We start from the raw sequence: 20,122 nt of genomic DNA, 5'->3' as shown, positions 1-20,122 counted from the left end.
CACACATTTAGCCCTAACAGGATTTTTTTTTTTTCCCAGAAGTTCTTCCCAGCTTTGGTACTATGGATGTATTATATCATGCTTACAAAACATCTGGAAAATTAACTGAAAATTTCAATTCCATCTGGCTGCTTTCAATTTCAAAATACAGCCATAGACACAAATCTCAACTACCTAAAGCTTTGCTTTAAAAAAAAATCAAGTGGTACAATCCATCCCAGAATTTTAACTGAAGCTTAATAGCCACATCTCACACAGACAGCAGAATAATGTTCTGAACAGCTTTTCTAACAACAACAATTCCCTTCCCTTAGAGCAGATGGTAATTCATACCTGGAGTTTTTTTGCATATTGGTTGAACATAAACATCACACATTCATTGATGGCACCTGTTCTCTGAAGAAGCAGCAATCCTTTGGGAGTGGCAGCAAAATTGAGTAAATCATCTAGCAAATTGTCTTCCCAAGCCACACTGGAACAGGGAAAGGACAGGGAAAGGGACATTTAATATCCTCAAAACTGAAAATAGTAAAGATTGGCATGGACAAGCATTGAACTGGTAGAGTATACATTGGCTACAGGTTGTTCAGTGGATATTACGAAACAATATGGAATCGGTGAGTGTTTTTCTCACTTCCGCTCTGACGGCTCCTCATCACTCAGTGAGTTGAGTATTCATTTCGGGTGCAGCACTCTGACTAAGCCTCGATTTTTTCATCCATGCCGTAATTTCCCATGATAATTCCGCTGCACTTGGATTCCCCGAACCTCAACTTTCCATTATTTTTGTGCCTTCTTTTTTTTTATTTTTTTATTTTTTTTTTTCGAGACAGGGTTTCTCTGTGTAGTTTTGCGCCTTTCCTGGAACTCGCTTTGTAGACCAGGCTGTCCTCGAACTCACAGAGATCCGCCGGCCTCTGCCTCCCGAGTGTTGGGACTAAAGGCGTGCGCCACCACCACCCGGCTTGTGCCTTCTTTTTATTAAAATACTTTTCTCATGTTCTAGAGCATAATATACATGTCTTCTCTTTTATTTTTATAAATTTTTATTTTATTTGAAAGTAAATAATAACATTTTTTCTCAAAACACAATTTTAAGGCTCACAACTTTCTCCAGAGGTTAAAAAAAATAACAGCAGAAACTGCTGTGGAATATTACTTTAACTATGTAAAGATGTGCTATACTTGTTTATGTTGCAGAATTTTGCTTTAACTATGTAAAGATGTGTTACATTTGTTTACATTGCAGAATATTGCTTTAACTATGTAAAGATGTGTTACATTTGTTTATGCTGTATTTGTTTAATTATGGAAAGATGTGTTGCTGTGGGATGTTTTTCTTTCTGTACGCTGTGAATATGTGTTGCTCTCACTGGTTGACAAATAAAGCTGTTTGGGCAATGGCAAGGCAGAATAAGGTCAAACTGAAGATGGAGATGAAGGCTGGAGTCAGAGCAGACACTGCAAGATGGCCAAGGAATAAGATGTGATAGAACCAGTAAGCTACGGGCCATGTGGTGAAACACAGATTAATAGAAATGGGTGAATTTAAATGTAAGAGCTAGCTAGTGAGTGTAGTGGGAATTTGCTCTGCCCGTGACCTTGGACTAATCTGGCCTGATGGACGTAGTGCTTCTTATCTGCCTATGTGACCACTTAAAAGGGAGGAGAAAGGGGGTTGCATTCTTTTGGGTGGCGAAGACAGGATCAGGCAGCGTGAAGCAGTGTGTGATCGGTCCCCAGCTTTCCAAGGATTCTGCTACTGGATTTATCCTGTATCAGTGAGTCTATTTTTAATAAAACCCTTAATAAATTGATATATACAGAGAGACTATTGAGGCTCTCATTACAGTGTGTTGCTTTTATTTATGCTGTATTTGTTTAATTATGTAAAATTGTATTGCTGTTTCATCTTGCCTGCCTAAGGCACCTGATTGGTCTAATAAAAAGCTGACTGGCCAATAGCTAGGCAGTAGAGGGATAGGCAGAGCAGGTGGGCAAAGAGAATAAATAGGAGGAGGGAGAAGAGAACGAGAGAGAAAAAGGAGACACCCGTGGCCAGTCAGCTAGGCAGCCGCCAGCAAGCTAGACATGGAGCAGGACATACAGAATGAAAGAAAGGTTAAAAAACCCCAAGGCAAAATATAAATGAATACAAACAAGTTAAATTAAAAGAGCTAGTGGGACAAGTATAAGAAAAGACCAAACATTCATAACTAATATTAAGTCTCCATATCGTGATTTGGGAGCTGGTTAGTGGCCCAAAACAAAGCCTACAACCACAAGAAAAGAATTTCAAAAATTCTACACTCCATAAATATATTGTTCAATTAACTTTTTTAGATACTGAGAATTTCCTAAAATTGAGAAAAATATACAATTTGTGTATGAATTAAAATATCACCAGAGGACCAAGCAAGTTAATTTAAGTCACAGAGATCAAGCAAACAGCTAAAATACAAGCAACAGCTGCCAGATAAGGATACTACCTATTAAACACGGGTGGCCATATTGTAGATAATAAGACTTGTCAAGAGCCACACAGTCCAGAAAGTACTGGAGTGGCAGCTTCAAGAACTGATGAGAAATGTCTGCCTGCCTCAACATTTATATATAATTAAACTACTTAAGAATAGGAACATGTGTTTGGGGTATGAAAGAATGTGTGGTGATGGTGTGGTTTGAAAGAAGAAACATTTCCAGACATAAAAGATTAGCTGGGTGTGACAGCATACATCTATAATCCCAGGAACTGGCAGAGGAAGAGGCGGAGGCAAAGGCCTGAAGATCTCAGTGAGGCTGAGGCCAGCCTGGCTTACATAGCAAGTTATAGATCAGACAAGGCTTCACAGTAAAAACCTAGATGTAAGCCACAAGACAAGACAGAAAGAGAGAGAGAGAGAAGGAGGAGGAGGGAAGGACGGAGGCAGGGAAGAAAATTTAGATATAAAGTATAGAAATAGTTCACCACTCTCAGATCTTAACAATCAAACCAAAACTATATTTGGAGACTAAAAAGGATAAAGGGAAAAAAAATAAGCTTATTGGGGAGAAAAGGCCACAAGTTACAAGCTGTGGAACAAAATAATTATAAAAATGGCCAAAACATATGATGCATCAGTATAAAGAAATAAATTAGATATTAAAAGAATTCTTAATATCTACAGCATTGAGGATTGTGGCATGTGTAAAAGACCAATGATTGATGAATATACATCAACCCCATAGTGCTTTTCAAAACACAATACCTAATGACTTTATACTATCTTTTTAAAGGAGACAGTTAGAGCTGAGAGATGATTCCACGGTGCAGTGGATAGTGCATCGAACTTCTAGCTAGAGCTGAGTATGGTGGCACATGCTTGTCATGCCAGCACTCAGAGGTGGAGCCAGAAGCAATTCGGTCAGTTCGAGGCAAACCTGGGCTACAAAGCAAGTTCTGAACGAGCCAGTGCTACACAACCAGCCCGTGTCTCAGAACAAAGAGAAAAATGTGTAACTAAATATGCACTAATGTTTTTGAGGATAATGTTTCTCAAAGAGCAAATATACAACTCATAAATTCAGAAATAGCTTGGGAAAGGGCTGAGGAGATGGCTCTCTGGATAAGAGTATTGCTGTGCATGCATGAACCCCCCCAGCACCCTGCCATGGAAAGGGGAGGGCACTGTGAGGCCTGTAGTAATGTAGTAATATCATTTTCTGAAAATAGTTCTTGCCTTTGGAGAGAATGAATTGTGGCCAGTCCTTGTGTCCAAGTTAGCAGTATGCGTTGAGATCATCTAGAGCTACATACTCAATCAGCTATCATACTGTGTACTCAGCCTGTTCACTCAAGTTCAAAGTGCCATTAAAACAGCAATATATATTACCTACTATGGCTTGTATTTCTCACTTAATTAGCTTTTACGATTTAAGCTAGATGCATAGCTTTAATCTTAAACTGGGTATTCTTCCATGTCCCTGACCCAGAAGTTTGTTTGTGTGTTATGGTAATCATTTGCTGAAAGTAACCAAGACACCGAAAACAACCTTGAAAAAAACAAATATCCTGTAAATGGTAGAAGCAACATGTGGATGGATACAGGATAATGTCTGTCTGAGGTTTCAAATGCTCTTCGGAATCAGCAGGCGCCAGTAAAGTAACTTCTTATAAAACTGTTGAAGATTTTTGTAAAAACGTATTCCGCATCCCTCTCCCATTCCGTTTTCTGCATTGTTCAATAAACACAGAGCAAAGCCCTTTGTTAGCAAGAGACATACCCCAGAGAATACAGACTGCAATCAAAAACTACAGACACATGGTAGCTGGGGAAGAAGAGGTTGAGAACTGAAGTTTGGGCTCACTTGGGCTAAACATCTCTTTTTAAAAAGTCTCTTTCTTATTCCTTAATGTGACATTGATGCAAAGGTCCACCCTTGCCTGAGGGTTTTAAGATACGCTACTGACTGGGTCACTGCCCAGTCATGAAAGTAGAATGGAAGGTTACTTGGGGAGAGAAAGGGGATTAGCAGGAATGGAGTGGAAAAAGGACAAGAGAAGGTGAATATTATAGGAATATATTATATACATTCATGAAAATGAAATAATTAAAAGCCACAATTATGTACAATTAATATATGCTAATCATTAAAGTAACTTTTAGAAAATTTAAACCAAGTCACTCAAAAAGGAATATACATATGAGATATAAGTCATTAAAGAAGATAAAAATCAATAAAAAAAGGCTTCTATATTCCTCACAAACGAAAACAGGAAAAAGCCATACAAGTGGCACTACTATATGATATAAAAGAGTATAATTAATTGAAAATAAGTGTTGACATGCTTTAATAATTCTTCTCTGGAACTATGTAACTGCCCTTTGAATTTTTTTTTTTTTTTTTTTTTTTGGTTTTTTTGTAGCTTTGCACTTTTCCTGGATCTCGCTCTGTAGACCAGCCTTGGCCTCAAACTCACAGAGATCCGCTTGCCTCTGCTGGGATTAAAGGCGTGGGCCACCACAGCCCGGCTGCCCTTTGAATTTTAATAAGAGGGACAGAAGATCTGAGCCACCAAGTTTTATTGTCCTTTCCCTTAGGAGAGGGGCAACAGCAAATGGGGTGAGCCTGCAGTAGTGTGGTGGTTTGAATACAAATGGCCCCCACAGGCTCATAGGTTTGAATGCTTGTTCATCAAAGAGTGGCACTACTTGAGAGGATTTGGGAGGTGTGGCCTGTTGGAGTAGGTTTGGCTTTATTGGAGGAAGTGTGTCACTGGAGGTGGGCTTCGTGATTTCAAAAGCCCAAGCCATTCTCAGTGTCTCTCTCTTCCTGCTGCCTGTGTATCTGGATGTAGAACTCCTAGCTACTTCTCCAGCACCATGTCTGCCTGTGTCCCCTCATGCTTCGCACCACAAGAATGGGCTAAACCTCAGAAACTGTGAGCAACATCCAGTTAAATGCTTTCTTTTGTAACAGTTGCCATGGTCACTGCATCTCTTCATAGCAATAGAACACTGACTAAAATAAGTAGCAAGATATTTCCAATGGAAATACAGACTCTGATGATTAATTCCATGGTATCATGGGCTGCGCTTTGCAGATCCAAGAATCCCTCTATAATCTGAGCCTCCAATTTTGCAGAGGTTCCTTTGATGGCTAGTTGGGGCAAAGTTGACATCTTCTCTTTTTCCTGTGATTATATTTTTTCTAAAGTCACACAATGATAACTTCACATAGTGTGCATAGACTTAGATAAGCCTATTAGAAATTTCATTTGGTGTTTTGAGGCAATATCTAGATTGGAAGGACATGAATAGCCCACCAGTACTATGCATCAGCTTCTCCATTCTCTGGTACTATAGGCACCATTAAATGGGAAGCCAGAGCAGGATCCTACGTTAACAAAAAATAAAAATAAATAACTAAATAAAAATGTAAGCACAAAATGCTTAACTTCATGGCAAAAAAATTGATTAATTAGTTTTTACAGATTGCTATTATTTTACTGTTTTCTAATTAAGCTAACTCTCACTTTCAGTAACTTGGACTAGAGAAAGACCCATTCACTAATGGTGTCCCTCAACCAAGGAATGGATAAAGAAAATGTGATACATTTACAAATGGAGTACTACTCAGGTGTTAAAAACAATGACATCAGGAAATTTGAAGGCTAATGGATGGAAATAGAAAAAAATCATACTGAGTAAGAACCTAGACCCAGAAAGACAAACATGGTATGTACTCACTCATAAGTAGATATTAGCTGTAAAGAATAACTATGCTACAATCTACAGACCCAGAGAGGCTAGGTAACAAGGAAGACTCAAGGAGGGGATGCACAGATCTCCCTGGGAAGGGGAAACAGAAGAGATTTCATGAGCAGACTGCGGGCAGGCAGGTCAAGATGGGAACATGAGAGATGGGAGGAGGGGGGAGTACTAAAAGGACTACTAGAAAGGTGGGCATTTCAAGGTCAGGTCAAACCTGGCCCAAGGAATCTCTCAGGAACCTACAAGGATGGCACCAGCTAAGACTCCTGACAATAGCAGATATGAAGCCTGAACTGGCCATCTCCTGTGACCAGGCAAGACTTCAAGTGGAGGGAATGGGAAACCAACCCAGCCACATAACCTTCAACCTACAGTCTGTCCTGATTATGGGATGTGCTGGGCTAAGGGTGGCCTGGAAACTGAGGGAGTGGCCAACCAATGACTGGTGTAACCTAAAACCCATATCAGGAGTGTAAGCCCACCCTGACACAGCCTGGAGCACTGAGACCTACAGGCTGGATGAACCAGAGACCTAAGATAAAACCAAACATGACTGGAGGGAAAAAAAATGTCAATGTAATGGTTCCTAATGTAATATTCTGCTATACTCATAGATTCGTGCCTAGCCCAATTGTCATCAGAGACGCTTCATCCAGCAACTGATGGACACAGATGCAGACCCACAGCTAAACAGTAGGCCCAGCTTGGGAAATCCTGCAGAAGAGGGAGAAAAGGATTGTAGGAACCAGATGGGTCAAGGACACCACAAGAAAACTCACAAAATCTACTAACCAGGGCTCACAGAGACTCACAGGGACTGAACCGACAACCAGGAAGCCTGCCTGCATATATACACTCTGCATATATGCTACAGTTGTGTAGCTTGGTCCTCTGTGGGACTCGTAACAGAGGAAACAGGGACCATCTCTGACTCTTTTACTGGCTTTTGGGACCCTATTCCTCATACAGGGTTGCTTTGCCCAGCCTTAATACATGGGGAGGTGCTTAGTCTTACTGCAACTTTATATACTGTGTATTGTTGATATTCATGGGAGACCTGCCCTTTCCTAAACAGAAATGGAGGAGTGGATTGGGGGTTAGGAACAGAGGGGACTGGGGGAAGAGGGTACTGGGGGGTTGAGGACAGAGAGGAAACTAAAGCTGGGGTGTAAATAAATAAATAAATTTATTTAAAAAAAGAAATAAATCAGGTACCTGCTATACTGACACAAGACCAGTTAACAGCTCCAAATTTTACCAAAGAATCAAGGAGAAAAAATAGCACCTATCTCACACAAACTACCTCAATAAAACAAAAGAACAAAGGATGCTCAAGTGTTTCTAGACGGCAAACTGAATGGTTAATAATGAAATACACAGACCTACTCTACTGGGAATCTTACTAACCCTCTGGCTTCTCTTGAGACACCAATGAGTCATTTACATGTCAATCTGACTATACTGGAAGTAGAGCTAGCAAACTTGGAGAGCATCATTTATGGGTGTGTCTGTGAGGGTGTCTTCAGAGTGGTGTGCGAACCTCAGCAGGCCAAGTGGAGATGGTCTGTCTTCAGTGTAGAGAAGGCGCCATCAATTGGATAGGGGCCCAGACAGAGAGATGACAGCAAAGAGAGACTAACCTCTCCCCAGGAGCCCAAGAACATTCTTCTGCCATTGGAACCAAAATCACAAGCTTCCCAGCCTTAGCAGCCCAAATCTCCCAATAGGAGAGTGACTGTCAAGGCTCGAACTGAGCAACATTATCAACATCTTAGAATCTACTACTCGCCGCCCCTCAGTTTTTCAAGACAGTTTCTCTGTGTAAAAGCTCTGGATGTCCTTGAACTCACTCTGTAAACCAGGCTGGCCTCAAACTCACAGAGCCTCCTGCCTCTACCTCCCAAGTGCTGGGATCAAAGGCGTGCACCACTACCATCCACCTAAAAATCTACTTTTCAAACATCCCGTCCTCTAAAACAGTGTGAGCTAATTCCCCTAGTAAACTCTCTCCTTGCTTGTATGTTGATACACGAATCTAGCCCACTGCTCTATCTAGAAAGCCCTAACTAACACAAACAGTAATATCAGGGGTCAGGAAACATCTTTATCCCTGGCATTGTTTTCCTGTAGAGCACATACTCAAATGGAACATTGCCTCTCTCCATCTATTAACCTGTCCCATACTCCGAATGAAAGAAGGAGGAACTTAGGGCACTCTTGCACAAGCAGGACCTCCTATCCAGTATACTCCCTCCATAGAATGCAACCCCCTGCAGCAAACAGGTATTCTGCTCTACTTCCTATGCAGTGCAGTGTGCCTTCGAGGAAAGGCTACAGTTGTAGACTATGGGTGGACAAAACTTGTTTAATTTTTCCACACTTACTCAATGGAAAAATGGGGAAAAAAACAGCAGTTGGTAGGTTTGATAACCATATTAGAAAAAATATACATGAAACTTCCAGAGAATGAACTATTTTGCACCTTTAAATTTTTCCTAAATTAAAAAAAAAAAAAAATAACTGATTTTGTAAGTTAAGCTCTAACCTATGAAAGAAAGGGAATCCAAATTCAACATTTAACAAAGAACAACCCTTAGAGCTGTTCTACTGTGTTTCATACTGTGCCAACACTCAACCATGAACCTAAAATAAAAACCTGGAACCTGTCGATCGTGAAACCTTAATTTAATAAAGTATTTTCCCGGGTAACCTGCCATCGCATAGATTAATGTTTATAAAAAAGTATAAATATATATACTGAAATATTAAGTTACATAATTTTCAAATGCCAAACCATAATTAAACTGCACTCTTACCATATTTTGAAAAACAAGTAAAATGGATTTCACCAGCATTTGAAAACATTTTACTTCTACTAACCATGCAAGGTAATTTTTCAATTTTAGTATTTGATAATTCTCCAATTTTTCTGAAAACTTTACAATACACCAAGCTTCCTAACACAAAATATAAATACACAATGAAGCAAAATATATTTAATATTTCTAGACTTGTTAATGGCTACAAGTATCGCATATTGTACAAATAATAGTAAGAATAATTTTCCTCAAACCTGTATGCATATAGTTTAGCTTCCTGGAAAATGTTTGCCATAGTTTTCCATGAATTTCAATTATTTCCAAATTATTTCAGCAAACACAACAGAGAGATGCTAAACAATTATACTTACATGTTGGGAGACTCCTGGCTCACTGAGGAAACTGAGTCAGAGCCCTCTACTGGAGTGGGGATCCTTTCCGATAGCAAGCTTGTCTAAAAAAAGGAAGAAGAAGAAGAAAACAGACTCGTTTGTTTCTCTGCATTTCTAACTGACAGCACTATTCACAAGATCTCTTATGCTTAACACAGTTGCTTTCAAAATTAAATCATCTGATTCAATGAAATTAAAAGACTGAGCAATCCCCTTGTCTATGCATGGCTCCTGCTCTATTATGTTCTTGATATCATAACCTCCACAGAAGAAGGCGAGTCTATGCAAGGAGAACACAGCTAAAGCTTCTGCTACCACAATAAAAAAAAAAAAAAAGACAGCCGGGCGGTGGTGGCGCACGCCTTTAATCCCAGCACTCGGGAGGCAGAGCCAGGCGGATCTCTGTGAGTTCGAGGCCAGCCTGGTCCCCAAAGCGAGTTCCAGGAAAGACGCAAAGCTACACAGAGAAACCCTGTCTCGAAAAACCAAAAAAAAGACAAAAAAAAAACATTGTGGTAATCAGTTAAAGGCTTAGAGCCTAGCTCTACTAAAAGAGAAGGGTCTGAAGTCATCCTGTGTCAAGTTAAGAAGCATGAATAGCTAATACCAACTACCACAATGCCAAAGAAGTGATACATAGCCTGGCACTCAGGTGGCAGAGGCTCTGTAAGTTCCAGACCAGCCAGAGATACATAGTGAGGCCCTGTTTCCAAAAAGAAAGGGAGGGAGGGAGGGAGGGAGAAAGAGAGGAAAAAAAACACAAAAGAAAAAAGACAGATACATGTCCCATTAAAATATCCTGTCCATGCCAGGCAGTGGTGGCATACACCTTTAATCCCAGCACTCAGAAGGCAGAAGCAGGCAGATCTCTGAGTTTGAGGCCAGCCTGGTCTACTGAGTGAGTTCCAGGACAGCCAAGGCTACACAGAGAAACCCTGTCTTGAAAAAAACAAAAACAAGAGCAAAAGCAAAAACAAAATCCTGTCCATAAAAAGGTGTTACAGTGATGCCTGTAACTGAAATAAAGACCTGCAGGGAGGAAAGGGTTAAAATACGTACCTTCTTCCATGCCTTTGCTATGGATTCGTGTAAACCATAAGGAAGCAACACCTGTAAGCCTTCACATGTGCCATATATTTGACGACACACAGAAATAAAAGCTCCTTTAACTAAAGGCAACATTTCCGATCCAGAAAAAATAGAAATATCTTCATCAAGAAGTTTCTTTGAAAACTTGGCTATGATATGCGCACCTGTAGGACTAAGAAGAGATCACAGATGTGATTCCAAAGCCAAGCGGGCCTGACTGCATGCCGCACCAGCCAAACAGCCTGTCTCCACACAGCTCATTTGCTAGTTCTCTTTTAGATAGATCATAGCTTTTGCAAACAAGAAAATATGCCTGATCCTCCAATGTGAACGTGCCCAGTCATGAGAAAGGTTTCAGTGGCACATGGGAAAGGGTATTCAGATGGGGGAAACAGCCAGATCTACACACACTGAAGAGACACAGATGCCATGCAGCCAGGGTCATACATGAGTGTTCTTGATTTTCCAGTGAACACATCCTTTTGTTTGAGCTGTTGCTACCCTCCCCCGTCACAATAACAACACAGTCACCCTATCTCAAAGTTCGAGACTGTCTTCCTGGAAATAATAACGGCACAGACAAAAATGCTTCCAGTGTGAAAGTTACTATTTCAAGTATTTTAATGAGCTTATGTCTTTTTTCTAAAATCCTTTGAATGTAAGACTACAGAAGTAACTTGCACAATGTCACATAGCTAATACTGAGAAACAAGATAACCTTGTCTGTCTAACTCTGGGGGAAAGCAGCATTAATACTTTTTCTAGATTTTTAATACACAGAACCAAATCAAAAGCAATAAGCATTAGACTTAGAGAACACTCAAGTCTCCTTTCTCCAGCAGCATTATGAACATTTTGCCATCCTTGTCTTGCATATGTAATCCAGTGTGCATCTCTAAATAATGACATTTCTATTTTAAATGTAATATACCCACATACAAATTATCATTGTTAGTAAGACAGCCCACATCAAACTTCTCTTTATTTTCTTAAATATGTCATTGTATCTAGATAAGTTTGTGTAAATTACATTTCATACAAGTCCTATGGGTTGTGTTCATGATTTAAACTCCCTGTGTACTTTTCCTCCAGGTCAGTGATTCAATAATTTTATATTTAAATGACTCTAGTCATTTATATATATTAACTATATGTAAATACATAAGTATATATTTATATAGAATATAGTCACTATTTTTTTTCTATGGTATCTTCAATCCCATTTCCTATTTCCCCAAATGTTCTACAAGATAATAATTAGACCCAGAGGTTTAAAGTTTGGTTGGCGTCCAACGTGGTGGCAAGAGTTTCCACCTAAAAACTGAGAAAAAAAGATTCTAAAATGGAGCTAAAAACAGTTCCTAATTGTCTCTCTCAAATGAGCAGCAGCTGCTGGTTTGAGCTACTTGTGGGTTCCTGGTGTGCATGCTCGACATGCTGTATGGCAGGAATAAGGCCTCTGCAAGTGGCACATTAAGCTGCATGGTGGATTTAGACTTTGCTAATACAAAACAAAACAAAACAAAACAAAAAAAGGTTTCTGGACTACACGCTGCTTGGATAAAAGCATAGACCCACGATAGCTCCCAGAGCTGGTGGTAAACGTAGCCATGTTGGGAAGCTGAGGTGGGAGGAGCCAGCAGTCACAGCTGCTGCAGTTTAAGGCAATAGATTCACAATAAGACAGATTCAGATGTAATAGTTTACAATGTGTGTAAAATATACGTAGGCTTTAAAGAGACAAAAAAGATGATATATAGAGTTATAGAAACAAATACATAGTTTTAAAAAATAAAGTCTTTAAAGAGACAGTAAAGGTAGTATAAAAAATAAGCCACGTAAAAATGGATATTACACAGAGAATCTGCATTGTGTTGTCTTTGGGACTTTTAACTGCAGAAAAACATTTGATTGTAAAAGCTGTTGAGTTATGCCAATATGTATATTTTAAAGGTACCTTGACTTCAAAATTTGGATATAAGGATATGTTACTTTGGAAAGGAGACTCTGCTTTTGTTTCCACAGAAAGCCAGAGGCTATGGATTTGTTCCAGATTAAGACACATCAGGTTTGACCAGCCAAGACCCCCTGAAAGGTCTCCGATGACACCATGGCCCAGATGATCCAACATCCAGAATGGTTTGAAGGCAACTGGCTCAGATGATACAGCCTCACGGACTACTCCATGATCCTAAAATTTTCTTTGTGTCCCCATAAGATACAGCGCCCCCCTCCAGCAGGAAGTAGTAAGAGAAGCTACGCCCAAATTCCCAAATTATATGTAATTTTACTTTGTTAAGGTTAAAACCTTCCTTTTTGAAAAAAAAAAGGGGGGGGGGAAGTACTGTGGAATGTTCTGTATGGCAAATGTGTTGCTGATTAGTCAATAATTAAAACACTGATTGGCCATTGGCTAGGCAGGAAGTGTAGGCGGGACAAGGAGGAGAATAAAGCTGGGAAGTGGAAGGCTGAGTCAGAGAGACACTGCCAGCCGCCACGATGAGAAACAGAATGTGAAGATACCGGGAAGCCACGAGCCATGTGGCAAGGTATAGATTAATGGAAATGGATTAATTTAAGCTGTAAGAACAGTTAGCAAGAAGCCTGCCACGGCCATACAGTTTGTACCCAGTATAAGTCTCTGTGTTTACTTGGTCGGGTCTGAGTGGCTGTGGGACTGGCGGGTGACAGAGATTTGTCCTGACTGTGGGCCAGGCAGGAAAACTCCAGCTACATTTGGTTCTTTTGTTTTTTCCTCCCCGGCAACATAACGTCATTGGTGGTGTGTGCCTCCAGCATGAAGTACATATCTGATGGTCCCAATCTAGGTGACACCAAATTAATCTGGCAGATGGCACCAGGCTGGCATTTCTAAGAAGGAAGGCTTTACCCTTGATGACTTTAGCAACTATCATGATGATGACCAAGATTTGGTGAAGAAAGACGACATGCATCTTTTCTGACTCAAGAATTTTGTCTGTGTTTACTACCCAGACTTCTTCCACAAAGGGCTTTCCCATGTAACTTGTTAAAATACAGTGTGTAAAGGAAAGTTGGAAGAATATTCCAATCTTTATCAAATTGCAAAGTAATAAATACACTCGGTATCATAGCAACCTCATTAAGAAACTAGTTGGCCCATTTGTGCTTTATTTTTATTATTTTAGTATCTTTTCAAATCCATGTTTATAGACTTATGGATTTCACCCTACCTCCCTATTCTTTTCTGATCCTCGAGTTGCAGATCTTAAAGACAGTAGACTCTCCCTCAGGGTCCTTTTGGCCCTATCCTGCTAGTTTTAAATAGCTATCTTGACTTCTAGAAACAAAATTATGCAAACATGACCCTGTATACTTCTTATTCCTGACCTAGAAACAGTCATTTCTTCAAGGCTTCCTGTCTCCTCTTAGGGAAAAACAAAACAAACAAGATACAGAGATACCACAATGCAGGTATCTGTTCACTGTCAATAATATCAATTCTTCTAGGCCTTTTCCGTGGTGGTGATTTTAAAAATAAATTTTAAAAAAATAAATTAAAAAATTTTCCATTATGAACTGAATAGTCAAGATTTTACTTCTTTAATTTTATGCCTTTATATCTTACACTAATAAAATCTTAGTTCCCAATGCCATTACCTACCTATGTTTATTATCCACAACAGTTTTGAAATAGCACCAATACTGCTTCTACACATTCCATATGCAGCTGACATTGAAGACTATTTCCCTTACATTACACCTCACTACAAATTCAATGGCGATGAGGTTACCTGAAGTAATTTTCTTTCTTCCTGAGTTTGTCACTGACTTGACTGTGAAGTTTACTTACTTGTTTGCTTTGTAGGTTTTAAAAATTGTGAGTTCTTTCTTTTTAATTTGTTTAACATTTGGAGCGTAAAGCAGCTACCTAATTGCAAAGTAAAATCTAAGGATGACCAATGTATTGATTGTTTCTCCATATATGCTTCTGATCGTCTCTTCCGTTCCCTAGAACTGTGTTCATTGCCTTTCAGTCTGTCATTAATAATTCCCTCCTAAGTGATCAGCAAATGGATGACCCATACTGTCCTGTTACACAAAAGGCAGCATTCTATAAACATACGTCTCTGCTTTCTCTTTTTTAATATGTTATAAGGCTAACGCCATAAGCAGTCCATAAAAATATTCCTAATTCTGTGTGTGTGTGCATGCATGCGTGCGTGCGTGCGTGCATATGTGTGTGTGTGTAACAGAGTCACAGGACACCTGGAGATCACAGGACAGTTGCAGGAATCAGCCCTCTGGTTCTGCCATGTGAGTCCTGGGAATCAAACACAGGTCATCAGGCTTGGCAGGTGGCATATTTCCCTGCGAAGCCATTTTCTGGCCCTCTAATTCCTTTTTTACAGCTTGCTACCTGCTCACTCCTCCACGGTGAAAAGTAAAATTTAACGAGCCAGACTCTTGTTAATTGCATTTGCAAATATTCCAGTCTTTCTACTAAAGAAACAATCAGTATGAACTTTACACGATGGCTCGGAAGTCACTTCTGGTAGTTTACATCTTGTTTAACTTCAGTGTGAGAGAACCGTTCTTTAAAAACAAAACCACATACACATCATAAGTGAATGGCAAAACCTTGATTTCATCCAAATTAACAATATTCATAAAGAAACAGAAAATTTTACTAGTTTTTGTATTATTAGTGCCAGACATACTAGCACTCATTTTTTAAAGTTTTTCTAATAAGTAACGTTACTTTTTTAATTTTATAAACTTTGTTACAAAAACTTGCAAATAAATAAAAACATCACACACCAAAATTAACCAGACTCAAAGTCCATGCAAGTTAATGAATTTACATACAGTTATAACTGACTAGTTGAGGGGAAGTCATAATTCAAGGCTGGCTTGTGTTATTAGTAAAGTCTTATTTATGAAAAATTCAATTTCCAAAGGATTAAGTAATAGATAAGGTGATCTTAGAATTCACGACAAAAGATAAATCTTACTAATTAAAAAATAATTATAATGCCTTAAACTTATGAGTAAGGAAAATAACGATTCAGGGTGACGCCCGAGTCCTCACTGCTAATGTGAGAAGAATTTTTGAGCAGGTAAAGGTTACCCCCTAAGGCGACCCGCCTACTTTGCGGGATGCCTGGGTGAGGTAGTCTGCCCGACCCCCTCTATGCTAAAGAAAGTCAGAAAGAGAACAAGCTGTCTGCATGGTTATCCCGAGACCGCATCCTGTGTGTAGGTCAGTGGTTGTCTTACGAGTAAACCGTGTTTATCCCACGCGTGGTCGAAACCCACCTTCTCCACGGGCTGGGCCGGATTCCACGTCCACTACCAGTCAGTTTTATTTAAAATAATAATAAAAATGCATCAGGACTCAAAAAAAAAATAATTATAATCATTATGTACTCAATATCTCCAGTTTAAAATGCTAAACTGAATGCATAACATCTATCTGTTCTCTCCATAAAGACTAAAATGCACAAATAAAATATTTTTAAATGCATAGAGATCCTCAAGGACAAAGGAAATGGAAAAGCTATTGGGAAAATTTTGAAACCTGGGGTACAGAAGAGCCAAGTAAACCAGGACCTAGACTACATCAGTCACAAGTCACAGCTCAAAAGCCAGAAATCATTTGACTGACTTCTAGAACATTGAAAAAACAAACAAACAAAAGCCCACATTAACTGATGACTTAACTATCTCTGCAATGGGGAACAAAAACCAGGACTGAAAGTAAATTTAGGAAAGTTTTATCCTCCAGATTCCACTTACAATTGCATGCAGCTAGCTCAGGTACTTCTTGGACGTCACAGAGATCAAGAAATACAGGAGGGCCTGGTGGAGGTGGCACAAGCCTCTAATCTCAGCACCCAGGAGATGAAGGCAGGCGGATCTCTCAGGCCAGCCTGGTCTACAGAGTGAGTTCTAGGACAGCCAAAGATACACAAAGAAACCCTGTCTTGAAAAAAAAAAAAGGTAGAGAAAGACAGAGACAGACAGACAGACACAGACACACACACACACACACACACACACACACACAGAGGAGGGAAGATAAATGAACACACTGATGTGTGAGATCCAGCTTGGCTTCCACCTGGTCCCCTGCTGAGAGGCTGTGTTTTTTTCAGGCAGGTAACTGCAAGAGGCTGCATTACGGCTCTCCCAGCGAAATGCCAGGGCATTTTCGACACAATATAAAGACCACAAGTGACAACTGCCCTTGTAACAGTTATCAACGGTTTTTTGAAACATCTAAGGAGTAATAAAAGCAACAAATAAAGAGAAACTGGAGGGAAATGAGAAAGTATGAGACGACAACTTCATTATCCACAGAGCTGAACAAATTTACTGGCCTCCAACAGGAATAAGATGTTTTGCTTTAAACACACACACACACACACACACACACAAAAAAAAAAAAAAAAAAAAAAAAAAAAAATAAGGCCAGCAAGATTCCTCAGCAGGTAAAAAACACTTACAATAACCTGAGTTTGATCCCCTGGAACCTATATCAACGCATAAGAACAAAACAAACTCTACAGTGTTGTCCTTTGATACCCACACATGTATCATACCATGTGTATGCCTGTGAACACATGTATGTGCATACACACCACACACACACACATGCACATATGCACACGCAATCACAAGATCCAGAATGGATTTTCTGGAAAAAAAAAAAAAAAAACCACAAAATTGTTAAGTTTCAAGTTAGCACTATAATAATAATAAATAAATGAATAATAACAATAAGTAAAAATGACTAGTACCAGAATGAGAGCAGAGATTTTTCCCTACTGGTCCCCCAGTACTAACAAGATAGCCAGAGCACATTACTGGCAATTCTAAACCAAAAATAAATAATGGCACCATTTCTCTGAAAGACACAACTTGTTAAATTTTATAACCAAAGGAAGTAACTCTGAACAGGCCTATTCATCTAATAAAGAAATTAAGTAATTATAAGAACTTGATAAAGCCAGGCACTCATTGTCTCACAGATGAATTCTACCAAATATTTATAGACGTTATAACAGTTCTCTATAATTCCTTTCAGAAGACAGAAACAGGAGTAATCATTTCTAACTTATGAAACCAGGTTTGTAGTAATATCAAAAAACAAAGATATTCTAGGTTCAGCAGCTGATATTGTGTGTCAATATGGCAAAGACCACCTGTATCCATGAGAAACTCAAAGTCACAATGGGAAAGAGGAATATTCACAACCAAGTGTGATTTACTCCCTGAGTAAGGCTGCTTGCCACTTAAAAACTAATTAATGTCGGGGCTGGAGAGATGGCTCAGCAGAGAGAGACAGGACTGCCCAGGTACCACACCATCAGAAGCCCAGGGAAAGCCAAGAAGCCTAAGTACCACAAGGCTACCATTGGCAAAGGAGGAGATAGACCTGGGTGACATCAGAGGAGAGGGAAGGGGGTGTGGCTTCTCCTCTGAATCTGTTTGACTGAAACCAACAACCTGTGGCTTCAGCAGTCTGTGAGACGGTCTTGGGGTACAGATAAGAAGGCATGGGTTCCCATCTGGAATGATGCCCGCAAACCTTATTATGAGCTAAGATTATATAATAATCTTAGTAATTACTATAGGTAACTATTATGATTAGTAACTCCACTTTCAGGGCATTCAACACCCTCTTCTACTTCCAGGGGTGCCTGCATGCACAAGGTACACATAAACTCATGCAGGCATACACACATACACATAAAAACAATAAATAAATATTTTTAAGGATTATATCAAAGATGGCTTAACGTGTCACTAGTACCTGCTTGGGAAACCTAACTACCCCTGAATAGTTACACAGACTAAAATGTCCACGTACCTCTCTTCTTCGGAAGAGTTCATATTTTCTCCATAAAGAAGTAAAATAAGTCCTTCTTCTACAGAAGCAATTCTTGCCAAAATATCAGCTATGTGAATTAAAGCTGTTTCGGAGCAGTCTGGAGCAGCCTGAACATTTAAAACAGAATGACAAGACAAATCATATAATTTTACGGTGTAGCGTGGGTGGTGTGTAGTCTAATAAAGTTATATGGCTACCACAACAACAGAAACCTTAATGACTTCTGCTTGTGAAATAATATGTCTGAGTTAAATGTGTCATTAGATTATATTCTTTTACCAGCAGAATTGATGAGGCAAATAAATCCAAGCTTTTCACCTAAGCCTGAGAATCACTGACTGTATGACAGCTGCATGTATAATTCTGGATACCAAATGCTATCGCTCCCTCCCTATCTGCATTGTCTTGTACTTTTCAGGTACCACATTCCTGTAAATTCACCATGATATATATGGTATCTGATACACTATGATTTTGTTATATGGGTGCCGTCCCCTTATATACCTAACTGGGTAAAGACCGACTAGAGACAGCCAGTTCATGAGCTGACCAATAGTCCATAATATCACCCACTTGGAAAACAAACTGGACCAGTCCTATCTGCCCACTTTAAATAGAAGTATTCATACAGCTTAGCCAACATATAAGAAAATAGCACAAAACAAATATTGAAACCTAGAGATTATGTTAATGCTGAAGTCAACTTACAGAAGCTCTTGTTATTTTTAGGGTCTACCTATTGCTTTATCCCTGCATGGATTCTAATGTCCATATTCTCCATATTATAAAATATGTATCTTACAACTAATATAATGTCATGAATTCCCTTAACAAACTGAGTTAGGCATAGTCCCCTGTAATTATATATGGCGGGAGCTAGAAAGCTGGTTCAGTGGGTAAGAGCAGTTGCTAAAAGCATGAAGACCCAAGTTCAAGTACTCAAGACCCACGTGTAAACAGCTGTATGTGTCTATAATTCAGGGCTGATGGGGGCGACAGGAGGAATGCCGGGGCTTCCTGGTCACAAGTTTAGCTCCAACCTCCAGGAGAGAACCTGTCTCAATGGAATAATGTGCCAAGAGGGACAGAAGGCTATATACAGTGCTCCTGTGCTTCCCAAGGCACACATAGGCATGCAAGTCTTCACACACGTATGAGTCTACACCACACACACATACATATATGTTCACTCTGTGTGTGTGTGTGTGTGTGTGTGTGTGTGTGTGTGTGTTGATGATGATGATTACTGTTAACTGCCAACTTGAAAGAACAGAGAAGTACCAGGCCTCTGGACATCTGCAGTGATTATCTTGATTGCATTAACAGCACAGGAATACAGAAAAACAAAAAAAAGACCTTAGTCTGCACAGGAGGGATGTTTTCATGTGGAGTAGGTTTCATTCAGGAAAGGGGGACTAGAAAAAACAGTGAGTATACCTTAACTTTGTTTAGAAGATGTAAACAATATATATACACAGAAAATTTAGTAAATGCAAAGTTAAAAACAGTGACATTTATACAGCAAGCAACAATCAATGAAATATTGTATAACCCAATGAAGTGTGGCCCAAGAGAGCCAAGAGACAAGTACAGATGCTACAAAGCGGATAATAGACATGAACGTTCTCGTGTTCTCTAAAGTCACCAACAAGAAGTTTAAGTCAGAGAAGTGGAGGACTATATTGGACACAC

At 39.5% G+C, this 20,122-nt stretch overlaps 1 protein-coding gene and 1 non-coding gene across 4 annotated transcripts in view; one reads left to right on the top strand and one right to left on the bottom strand.

Moving 5' to 3' along the window:
* Positions 1 to 20,122, bottom strand: part of Tbc1d32 (TBC1 domain family member 32) — a 228,459-nt gene that overhangs the window by 144,546 nt on the left and 63,791 nt on the right. For all 3 annotated transcript variants that reach the window (XM_052751314.1, XM_052751315.1, XM_052751316.1), the window contains exons 15-18: positions 18,410 to 18,537; positions 10,525 to 10,726; positions 9,445 to 9,527; positions 334 to 472 (exon numbers count right to left, since the gene is read on the bottom strand). In XM_052751314.1, the coding sequence (XP_052607274.1) occupies positions 334 to 472; positions 9,445 to 9,527; positions 10,525 to 10,726; positions 18,410 to 18,537 (552 nt within the window). The remainder of the gene's footprint in view (positions 1 to 333; positions 473 to 9,444; positions 9,528 to 10,524; positions 10,727 to 18,409; positions 18,538 to 20,122) is intronic.
* On the top strand, positions 15,568 to 15,718 carry LOC128118795 (U12 minor spliceosomal RNA). The gene has a single exon (XR_008221323.1). It is a non-coding gene; the product is annotated as a U12 minor spliceosomal RNA (small nuclear RNA).

Source organism: Peromyscus californicus, unplaced genomic scaffold (genome assembly GCF_007827085.1).
Source record: "Peromyscus californicus insignis strain IS unplaced genomic scaffold, ASM782708v3 Scaffold_22__1_contigs__length_63687245, whole genome shotgun sequence".
Taxonomy (NCBI): domain Eukaryota; kingdom Metazoa; phylum Chordata; class Mammalia; order Rodentia; family Cricetidae; genus Peromyscus; species Peromyscus californicus.
This window is presented reverse-complemented; position numbering and strand designations above follow the sequence as displayed.